This window comes from Mus musculus, chromosome 6 (genome assembly GCF_000001635.26).
Source record: "Mus musculus strain C57BL/6J chromosome 6, GRCm38.p6 C57BL/6J".
NCBI lineage: Eukaryota > Metazoa > Chordata > Mammalia > Rodentia > Muridae > Mus > Mus musculus.
Genome location: NC_000072.6, coordinates 78,425,240 through 78,437,477, shown reverse-complemented (window position 1 = coordinate 78,437,477; position 12,238 = coordinate 78,425,240). Strand labels below are relative to the sequence as shown.

At 39.8% G+C, this 12,238-nt stretch overlaps 1 protein-coding gene across 1 annotated transcript; it reads right to left on the bottom strand.

Annotated features, from left to right (window-relative positions):
• Positions 1–8,809: 8,809 nt before the first annotated feature.
• On the bottom strand, positions 8,810–11,495 carry Reg1 (regenerating islet-derived 1). Its single transcript, NM_009042.2, has 6 exons — positions 11,471–11,495; positions 11,087–11,193; positions 10,447–10,565; positions 10,016–10,153; positions 9,253–9,364; positions 8,810–9,079 (listed from the first exon to the last, which is right to left on the bottom strand). The coding sequence occupies exons 2-6, from the start codon at positions 11,145–11,147 to the stop codon at positions 9,012–9,014; spliced, it is 498 nt and encodes a 165-aa protein (NP_033068.1). The 5' UTR covers positions 11,148–11,193; positions 11,471–11,495; the 3' UTR covers positions 8,810–9,011.
• Positions 11,496–12,238: the final 743 nt, after the last annotated feature.

Genomic DNA, 12,238 nt, shown 5'->3' with positions numbered 1-12,238 from the left:
TAAAATACTCACTAACCAAATCCAAGAACACATTAAAGCAATCATCCATCCTGACCAAGTAGGTTTTATTCCAGGGATGCAAGGATGGTTTAATATACGGAAATCCATCAACGTAATCCATTATATGAACAAACTCAAGGCAAAAACCACATGATCATCTTGTTAGATGAAGAAAAAGCATTGGACAAGATCCAACACCCATTCATGATAAAAGTGTTGGAAAGATCAGGAATTCAAGGCCCATACCTAAACATGATAAAAGCAATCTACAGCAAACCAGTAGCCAACATCAAAGCAAATGGTGAGAAGCTTGAAGCAAACCCACTAAATTCAGGGACTAGACAAGGCTGTCCACTCTCCCCATACCTATTCAACATTGTACTTGAAGTCCTAGCCAGAGCAATTCGACAACAAAAGTAGATCATTGGGATACAAATTGGAAAAGATGAAGTCAAAATATAACTTTTTGCAGATAATATGATAGTATATATAAGTGACCCTAAAAATTCCACCAGAGAACTCCTAAACCTGATAAACAGCTTCGGTGAATTAGCTGGATATAAGATTAACTCAAACAAGTCAATGGCCTTTCTCTACACAAAGAATAAATGGGCTGAGAAAAAAATTAGGGAAACAACACCCTTCTCAATAGTCACAAATAATATAAAATATCTTGGTGTGACTCTAACTAAGGAAGTGAAAGATCTGTATGATAAAGACTTCAAGTCTCTGAAGAAAGAAATTTAAAAAGATCTCAGAAGATGGAATGATCTCTCATGCCCATGGATTGGCAGGATCAACATTGTAAAAATGGCTATCTTGCCAAAAGCAATCTACAGATTCAATGCAATCCCCATCAAAATTCCAACTCAATTCTTCAACAAATTAGAAAGAGCAATCTGCAAATTCATCTGGAATAACAAAAAACCTAGGATAGCAAAAACTCTTCTCAAGGATAAAAGAACCTCTGGTGGAATCACCATGCCTGACCTAAAACTTTGCTACAGAGCAATTGTGATAAAAACTGCATGGTACTGGTATAGTGTACTCACTGATAAGTGGATATTAGCCCAAAACCTAGGATACCCAAGATATAAGATACAATTTCCTAAACACATGAAACTCAAGAAAAATGAAGACTGAAGTGTGGACACTATGCCCCTCCTTAGAAGTGGGAACAAAACACCCTTGGAAGGAGTTACAGAGACAAAGTTTGGAGCTGAGATGAAAGCATGGACCATGTAGAGACTGCCTTATCCAGGGATCCACCCCATAATCAGCATCCAAACGCTGTCACCATTGCATACACTAGCAAGATTTTATCGAAAGGACCCAGATGTAGCTGTCTCTTGTGAGACTATGCCGGGGCCTAGCAAACACAGAAGTGGATGCCCACAGTCAGGTAATGGATGGATCACAGGGCTCCCAATGGAGGAGCTAGAGAAAGTACCCAAGGAGCTAAAGGGATCTGTGACCCTATAGGTGGATCAACATTATGAACTAACCAGTACCCCGGAGCTCTTGACTCTAGCTGCATATGTATCAAAAGATGGCCTAGTCGGCCATCACTGGAAAGAGAGGCCCATTGGACACACAAACTTTATATGCCCCAGAACAGAGGAACGCCAGGGCCAAAAAGGGGGAGTGGGCGGGTAGGGGAGTGGGGGTGGGTGGGTATGGGGGACTTTTGGTATAGCATTGGAAATGTAAATGAGCTAAATACCTAATAAAAAATGGAAAGAAAAAAAAAAAGAATGAAGACTGAAGTGTGGACACTATGCCCCTCCTTAGAATTGAGAACAAAACACCCCTGGAAGGAGTTACAGAGACAAAGTTTCGAGGTGTGACGAAAGGATGGACCATCTAGAGACTGCCATATCCAGGGATCCACCCCATAATCAGCATCCAAACGCTGACACCATTGCATACACTAGCAAGATTTTATCGAAAGGACCCAGATGTAGCTGTCTCTTGTGAGACTATGCCGGGGCCTAGCAAACACAGAAGTGGATGCTCACAGTCAGCTAATGGATGGATCACAGGGCTCCCAATGGAGGAGCTAGAGAAAGTACCCAAGGAGCTAAAGGGATCTGCAACCCTATAGGTGGAACAACATTATAAACTAACCAGTACCCCGGAGCTCTTGACTCTAGATGCATATGTATCAAAAGATGGCCTAGTCAGCCATCACTGGAAAGAGAGGCCATGGGACACACAAACTTTATATGCCCCAGTACAGGGAATGCCAGGGCCAAAAAAATGGGAATGGGTGGGTAGGGAAGTGGCGGGGGGGGGGGATATGCAGGACTTTTGGGATAGCATTGGAAATGTAATTGAGAAAAATACGTAATAAAAAAAAATAAATGAAAATCCATCAATGTAATCCACCATATGAACAAACTAGGCGAAAAAAAATCATTAAATCTCATTAGATTCTGAAAAATCTTTTGACAAAATTCAACAACCCTTCATTTTAAAATCCTTGGAATGATCAAGGCTACAAGGTATATACCTAAACACAGTAAAGGCATTATAAAACAAGCCAATAGACAACATCAAATTGAATGGAAAGAACAAACAAACAAACAAACTTAAAACAATTCCACTAAAATAAGAGGCAAGACAAGGCTGCCCATTCTCTCCATATCTATTCATTATGGTATTTGAGTTCTTGGTAGAGCAATAAGACAACTAAAGCATATCAAGAGGATGCAACTTGGAAAGGAAGACAAAAAAGTATCACCAATTGCAGATGATATGATGCCATACATAAGTGAGCTCAAAATTTCCACCAGAGAATACCTATAGCTGATAAACACATTCAGCTAAGTAGCTAAATACAAATTTAACTTAAAAAAAAAACAGTAACCTTCCTTTATACAAATGACAATCAGGATAAAAAGAAATTAGGCAAACAATACTCTTCACATAGCCACAAATAATATAAGATATCATGATGCAACCCCAACCAAACAAGTGAAAGACCTGTCATACAAGAATTTCAAGTCTCTGACGAAAGAAATTGAAGATAGAAATGTCTTCTATGCTCATGGATCAGTAAAACTATCCTTGTAAAAATGGCCCTCATTCCAAAAGCAATCTACAGATTCAATTCAATTCCCATCAAAATTCCAAAACAATTCTTTGCAAACATCAAGACAGCAATTTTCACCTTCATAAGGAAAAGCAAAAATCCCAGGATAGATTAAATGATCCTTTACAATAAGAGAAACTTGGGAGAAATCTCCATCCATTATTTAAAGCAGTACTAATGGGCAATGACACCATCTAAAGGATAAAATAGCAGCCTACAGATTAGGGAAAGTTCTCCAACAACTCTCTATCAACCAGATAACTAATATCCAAAATATATAAAGAACTCAAGAAATTACACACCAACAAACAAAATAACACAATCAAAAAATGGGGTACAGAGCTAAACAAAATATTCTCAACAGAGGAATCTCTTATGGCTGAGAAACAATTAAAGAAATGTTCAATCTTTTTGTAGTCAGGGAAATGCTGATCAAAACAACTCTGAGAATGTGGTTTTTTCCCATCAGATTAAACTAAGATCAAAAACACATGCTGACAAGGATATAGAGCAAGGGAAACATTCCTGCAATAGTGCTGGAAGTACAATCTTGTACAAATACTTAAGAAGTTAATTTGACGTTTTCTCAGAAAATTAGGAATAGTTCTACATCAAGATCCAGATATACCCAAAAGATGTTCCACCATTCCGCAAGGACACTTGCTCAATGATGTTCATAGCAGTTTTATTCATAATAGCCACAAACAATGTTACAGTCCACAGCCCCAAAGAATCTAAGTAACAAGAAGGGAAAAAGGGAAGATGCTTAAATTTCATTTTGAACGGGAAATAAAATAGAAAGGAAATTGATGGTGGGACATCTCTGGGACAAGCTGGAGACCTATGTGGGTGTTCCTAGTTAAGATTCCTAGGAGCTGGGCATATGGAGACTGAAGTGGCTACCTCCTGTAACCTGTTGGGATTTAGAATGAAGGGAGAATGACTCCAACCCACTCACAAAAACTTAGCTCCAAAATTTGTCCTGCCTATAAGATATTCAGGGATAAAAACTGAGCAGAGTTTGAGGGAATGGCCAACCAATGACTGGCCCAACTTGTGAAGCATCTCATTGGAGAAAGGCAACTCCTGACATTATTAATGGTACTCTGTTATGCATGCAGACAGGAGCCTATCATAACTGTCTTCTGAGAGACTCCATCCATCATTAGATGGGAACAGATGCATAGATGCACAGCTAAACATTAGGTGGAGCTCATGAAGTCTTGTGGAAGACTAGGAGGGAGGATTGAGAGAGCTAGAGGGGTCAAGGACTGCACAAGACAACCTACAATGTCAACTATCCTGGGCTCAGGGCCTTGGGGATAGGCTCACAGAGACTAAACTACCAACCAAAGAGAATGCTGGTTGGGTTTTGGCCCTCTACATATTTATAGCAGATGTGCAGTTTGGTCTTCTTGTGGGTCCCCTAACAATTGGACCAGGAGCTGTCTCTGCCTCTGTTGTTTGTCTTTGGATTCCTTGTTCTAGCTGGGTTGCCTTGTCTGGCCTCAGTGGGAGAGGATGCACTTGGTCTTGCTGGAACTTGATGTGCCATGTACTTGTTGGTAGCCATGGGCGTCTTCCCATTCTCTGATGAAAGAGGAAGTAAGTAATGGTGTGAGGACTTTGTGAGGGTGGGGCTGGGAGGATGATGATTTGGAAGGGATTTCATTTGTACTTACTGTATTTACATCATTCCCATCCCTCCTTCCTTCTCACTAGTCCGACATTTTCCTGCAGTGAGTCTCTCAAAGTCATGATTTCCTTTTCTTTAAATATTATTACATATTCCGTGGTTACATCTATTTATCCCTTTCATATGTATATGTGATTAAGGTAGGCCACTTGAGACTGGTCTCTGAGGAAAATTGGTTCCCCCTCAGCAACCACAGGTTGTCTGTACATGGCTATCTAACATTGGGACCTTTTGAAAATTTCCCCCTCCATGTTGGCATGTCAACTAGTGGTATCATCATGCAGTTCTTGTATAGGCAACCATGTGGTTGGAAATAGGTGCAGCTTTCCTGACACATCTGTAAAACCTTGTCCAGCAGCAGGCATCCAGGACTTTTGTCTCTTTTAATATTTTATCCCCTCTCTGATGATTTTTCCATATCATCTTTTAATTATTACCCTTTCTTACCTCCATATCTTCTTTACAAATATCTATCCCATGTTTAGTAGTTTTTATTTTGCTTAGTGACCCACAGAATTTAACAAGCTTCATTGTGTGGTTCCTTGTTAGAAACTAAACTAAGCCTGGTGAATCCTTCATTGGGTATCCAGCTCAATGATACACTCCTCCTCTCCCAGATGCTCTTAGTTGCCGATAGATAGATAAACAGTAAGTGGGAAGGCCCAGTGAGACCTGCCCTCACTATGTGATAGATAGAAAGCCCAGAAGCTCATGTTCACACTTGCCAAATCCATGTTATCTTAGAACATGCCTCTTCTTCCACTAAATTGCTCTTTCTTTCTTTTTCTCTCTTTCTCTCCTTCTTTCTTTCTTTCTTTCTTTCTTTCTTTCTTTCTTTCTTTCTTTCTTCCTTCCTTCCTTCCTTCCTTCCTTCCTTCCTTCCTCTCTCTCTTTCTCTCTCTCTTTCTTTCTTTTTCTCTCTCTGTCTCTCTCTCTGTGTCTCTCTCTTTCTTCTTTCTTTCTTTCTGTCTTTCTTTCTTTCTTTCTTTCTTTCTTTCTTTTAAATTTAGATCTCTTTTTATTTACATTTCAAATGTTATCCACTTTCCCAGTTTCCCTCACTCCTTGAAAGACACTATCACATCCTCCCTCCACCTGCTTCTATTAGGGTATTCCTCCACCAACGCACCCACTTACACCTCCCCACCCTCGATTTCCCTACACTGGGACATCTATTGAGCGTTCCTATGATCAAAGACCTCTCCTCACGTTGATACATAACAAGGCCATCCTCTACTACATGTGCAGTTGGAGCCATGAGTACTCCTTTGTTGTGTTCAACATCCTTAGTCATTAGGGAAATGCAAATCAAAACCTTGAGATTCCACTTCACACCATTTAAAATGGCTAAGATGAAAAACTTAGATGACAGCAGATGCTGGTGAGGATGTGGAGAAAGGTAAACACTCCTCCATTTTTGGTGGGATTGCAAGCTGGTACAATTACTCTGGAAATCAGTTTGTCAGTTCCTCAGAAAATTGGACATAGTACTACCAGAAGATTCAGCAATACTACTCCTGGGCATATACCCAGAGAATGTTCCAACATGTAATAAGGGCACATGCTCCACTATGGTCATAGCTGCCATATTTATAATAGCCAGGACCTGGAAAGGACCCAGAAGTCCCTCAACAGAGAAATGGATACAGAAAATGTGATACATTTACACAATGGATTACTACTCAGCTTTTAAAAAACAATGAATTCGTGAAATTCTTAGGCAAATGGAACTAGAAAATATAATCCTGAGTGAAGTAACCCAGTCTCAAAACAACACACATGGTATGCACTCACTGATAAGTGAATATTAGCCCAAAAGTTCCAAATAACCAGGATAAAATTCACAGACCACATGAAGCTCAATAAGAAAGAAGACCAAAGTGTAGGTGCTTTGGTCCTTCTTAGAATGATAACAAAATACACATAGGAACAAATGTAGAGATAAAGTGTAGAGAAGAAACTGAAGGAAAGGCCACCCAGAGACTGTCCCACCTGGAGAGTCATCCCATATATGGTTACCAAATCCAGACCCTATTGTAGATGCCAAGAAGTGCATGCTGAAAGGAACCTTATATGCCTGACTCCTGAGAGGCCCTTCTAGAGCCTTACAAATACAGAGGCAGATGTTAGCAGCCAACCATTGGACTGAGCATGGGGTCCCCAATAGAGGAGTTAGAGAAAGGACTGAAAGAGTTGAAGGGGTTCGTAACCCCATAGGAAGAACAACAATATCAACCAACCAGAACCCCAGAACTCCCAGGGACTAAACCATCAACTAAATTGCTTTCATGATGGCATTTCATGTTTCCAGAGTTCAGACATAGTGTCTTGCTGCTAGGTGAAGGGAAACATGGCTCTGTTAGCTGTGCAGATGATTAAGAGCAGTGGTTCTCAACCTACCAATGAAGTGACCTTTAAATAACATTCTTCATGCTATGATGATCCCCAATGATAAAGTTATCTTTATTGCCACTTAATAGCTGTAATTTTGCTACTGTTATGAGTCTTGGTGTAAATCTTATATGCAGTATATCTGATATGATTCCCCTGTGAAAAATGTCTCTTGACCCATCCCCAGAATGCTTGAGCCTCACAGGTTGAGAACAGCTAATATAGTTTTTTAAGTGTATTACCCTTATAGCTCTCTTAACATTATAGGTTATGGTATATTGAAATCTGCAACTTTGATTACTGAATTAGCTACATATTACAATTTTTACCATGTGTGATGTATTTATTTTGTGTGTCCATGTTTATGTATACTGGTTAATAATTTTAACTTTCAAAGCATTAACTATTTTATCAAAATCAAACCATCCTCTTAGAAACTGATAAAGGTCTGGAGAAATGGCTGAGCAGTTTAAAGCATGTAATTTACTCATGCAGGTTTCACATTTGATTCCTGGCACCCATGTCTGGCAACTCAGAATCACCTGGAACTACAGCTCCAGGGGACCTGATGCCCCCACCTTCTTGTGGAACCTACACACATGGCCACACAACTCCTAGCCCCAAATAAAACCATACACACCTAAGTAGAAATACTTTCAAGATACATTTAAAACACTATTGTGTCTAGGATATTTTGGGTGTTTGCTTTTATTCAGGCAAGAACTGACTACTTATGCCAGGCTGACCTGGAGCTTATATACACAATCTGACCTGTAACTTGCAATTCTCCTGCCTCAGTTTCCGAAGAACTAAGGGTCTGATTATGTGACACCATTCCACTAGAGCTATGTAGATGCTTTCATGGTTATATAGGAACTATAGATTTCCCATCATTTTGTCTTCAAGCTATTTGTCTGTAATATAAGTGAGGCTTGTATTTTTGTTTTTCTTGTGTTGTAGTCATTGCTATGACTCAGGCTGATAACCCGAATCTGTTCCCTTTGTATTGATTTGACAAATTGTATCTAAATGTACTGTGATGGTCATCAATGTTTGGGATTCAGCTGATTCTCTGAAAAAGTATTGTTTTTTTTTTTTTAATCCTAACCCTTAATACTTCAGAATTTTATATATTTATAGAGTCAATTAAGTATGACAGTATATTTTATTTGGGTCATTCTTTATAAATTCATTGATTCAGTAATGTAAAGATTGTTATTTAGCATTAATTATAGGCTTCCAGGACTCAAACTTTTCTATGACTGATTCCTTAACTCTTCTAGACCCAAGAATTCTCCTGACATGTTGACTATGGCTTTAACTTGCTTAACGGAGCAAAGGAAAAAAGTTCCCTTACAATATTACTGTGTAAATCCCTCCAGAATATCAAGACAAACCAGGCATTCAGGCTCCAAACTCTAATAATTCTTATAAACATCATTCACACTTATAGATTTTAGATAGAAATTTTATGCATTCATCCAACTATATTGACAACAGGCTCATAAACTAACATGCATCTGAACAGAGTTAAAAACACCTCCTTATCAAAGAAAGCCTGAGAATTCTAGACTCCCTTCTATCCCAGAGGAAAATTTGTGATTGGTGTATATAACTGATTCAAAATATGCAACATTGTAAAGGTGTTTTTATTTCAGTTGTGCAAATTTCCAGAAAATAATGGAGATACAGGTACCATAGGACAGTGAAGCAAGAATGTCTCTCCAGGAAGACAGGATCTAATTTGCTTTTGATAGATGGTCCAATTTAATTTCTGACACTATAGTAATTTCAATTTTGCTTTATATGACTATTTTTTTTCAGGTGACTTCAGCCTTTGAACTTGCAGACAAATGAGTATTGGGCATCACAGTTGTCATCCTTCCATTTCTTGTATCCTACAAACCAAGTGGGAAAAGTCAAACCTTAAGACTCGTGATAAGAAATGAAGGAGACTGTCTTCCATTTCTTAAATGTAGAATTCCTCTGCCTCTTGCCCCAGACCCAGTCCTACTCCATCCCAAGACCTGAACAAAGGAAAATAGTAGCATGGGTAGTCTTTGTCTCTCACCTGTGTTTGAAGTCAGAGATACACAGTAGCCACGATTGGAACTGTTAGGAGACCCAGTTGCCCAGGATTTGTAGAGAAACAGAGACCCACTGCTCCAGTGCCAGCGACGATTCTGCAAAAGAAGGGGTAAGATAAAAGCATCTGCAAATTAGAAAGGAGTGAAAGAACCTGTCTTATGTGGATGCTTGAAAACAAGCAGTAAAAAATTAAAAAAATAAAAATAAAAAAACCCCCAAAAAACCAACCAAACAATCAAAAACTAAAACAACAACAAAAAGTTTGAAGAGTGAACCAAACCATCATTCTGAATTTCATGAGGTATCATGGACTTTTGCTTTAAGCTTCACTTTTAAATAATGTCCAAGTTCTTCCTCTTCTGTACCACAAAATGTAAGATCTTCTGTACAGAATTTATAAATACTCATTACAAAAAGTTGTTCCTAAGTTTTCTTTCTGGAGGCACAAAAAGAAGTTTTTATTTCATAACTTGGCACACCATTGACTACTAGTATACAGATAATAGATTCTCTTCTCTTGCCTCACTTGCAAAGCATTTCTCTCTAACTCAGAGATTACCCAGACAGGTAATAGTAGGGCCCACACACCTAGTGTCTTTAAAATAGAATTATACTGTTCATGAATGAAAGGAATGCTAAGGAGCTGAGCCTTTTGGCCATTTTCACATCTACCTGCAGTGGCCCCATATGTTCTAAGATCTTTAGAGATATTGCTGTCTTAGGAGAGAAAGAGGCCACATACTCACCCTTTTGGGATCATGGAGTCCAGTCCAGACATTGGCGTCTGTAGTGCCACTCTCCTTAATCAGAGAGGCCACAAAGTTGCCCTCAGCCTGACTGAGAACTGACACCAGGTAGCCTGAATTCATGTTCTGGCAAAAAAGCTGTGTAAGTGGAAGAGAAGAAGATTACTCAATGGAGAAAGAAGTTTTAAGGAATATACTCTGTCCTCCCAAGGAAAGAGTCAGAAAAGGGCAAGGAGGGCATGATCCTGATAGGGCTATGACTTACTCCCAGGATCTCTGTTTGGGAAGGTATAAAACAATAGAGAGACGTGGGGAAGAAAACCCCAATGATGTGTCAATGGTGAGCTAAAGAAACTTCTGAAGGCATGAGAGAGGCTCAGTGGCAGCTAAGTTCAGACGCATCCCTCCCACACATTCCCCTACTTGCTCACATCTGCATCAGCCCAAGTTAAACGGTCTTCAGTGAAGTAGTAACAATAGGAGCTGTAGGCATTGGAACCTTCTGGGCAACTGATCCTGGCAGATGGCAGGTCTTCTTCAGCTTCCTGGCCTGTGGGGGGAAAAATGGTTAAAGGATATGCTCAGGACTGGGACAAGGCTAGAAGATGAGCCAACTGGTAGAGTTTTTCTGTAGGACCTTGGATACAGAATAGACTTGGGATGGCTACCTACTCCATTCCATGCATCCTTGCTCTCTCATCTCTCATTCCTTAAGACAAGAATTCACAATGAGTTGAACTGTGAAATTTATTTAATTACTTCTAACTGGCACCGTTCCCTACACAGGAATCCCCCTGCTTTCTTATCCTGATTATTCCCACAAGCCCTCTTAAACCTTTAATAAGATCTAAGGCTATACAGATGATCAAATCAAACTTCGTTGGACATAGATATGAGGTAGTTTCAAATTTCACCTCAAAATCCCAGAAGAGAAGGAATTAGAGAAGTAGTAAAGATTAAGCCATGCCTTACATTGCTTCTGCCTTTCTTCAAGTGCATCATGTTGATAGGGATAGGGTGATAGCTTTGGGTGATCATTTCTGAATACATAATCTAGGTAAAAGTGCTCACCTTGGCTTGGAGACAGGACGATCAGGCATGAGAGCAGGATGAAGTAGGCGTTCCTAGCCATGCTGAGCAGCAGACAGTCTTTTGCTTAGGATGCAACTCAACGATCTCTATTCAAAAACACAGAAGAAAACTCTACAGTAAACACACTTGATCCTTTACAAGGCCCCTTTGCTCATCGATTCTCAGTGCAGGATGGCTGCCTAACAACCCAACATGCTTAAATACTTCTTGTCAGTGAATCATATAGACCCTGAATGTCAAAGACACCTGTGGCCCATCTGAGACATCATTCCTAGTAGCGTCTATATAAAAATTCCCTTGTTGTGATCCTCAGATATAAGGAGACTAACATGTTTCACATGCCTTTCTATAAAAAGTACTTACCTGCAGGCTGAGACCAAGGTGTCTTGTCAGGAAAGGAAAAGGTAGGCCTTTTATATACATCAGGGCTGAATAGAAAATCTAGGATGGGTGAAAAATGGGAGGAGCAAGAAATGTCAGAAAGTCTGCATGGGTCCCTGACTCACAAAACCTGGCAGTAGTCACAGCCCCTTTCTGATACACCCTGGGAACAGTCACAGATGTGGTTCTTTTCACACAAATAAGTTGGCAGATTTCCCAGGTTAAAGATCAATTTTTATCATTCTCCAGAAGCAAACAAGTGCCCAGTTCCCGCGTCCCTGGACAACCCATGTGGGAACAGAGTACTTCCAGAAACTTAAAAAGGTTAAGTAGGAAAGGAGCAGAGGAAAGCCTTATGTATTCCAGAGCAGGGCCATCTGTGCGGGCAGGGACAAGAGAGGCAGTTACAGGAGAGTATGATGTGGTGCACACCTGCTTGAGACAGTGAGGAAAACAGTGTGAACTTTAGATTACATAGCCATGTTCTCTCCTATCCTATTGTCTGACAAAAGTGCTAAGTCTCAACTCTTTGAACTTCTTCACTTATTGATCCATCTGGGGCTGACAGTCTCCTGTGAAGCCATCGGTTTTCCTGATCCTGTGTTGATTCTTTTTCATTGGGTATATTTTTCTTTTCAATCAAAGACTAAAACAGGGAGAATCTTCCTCCATTTTTTTAAATTTCTTAAGCAATAAGATTGGCATATAGCAAAAGTGAGCTTGTGTTTGTCAAGTAAGATTTTAGAGTTA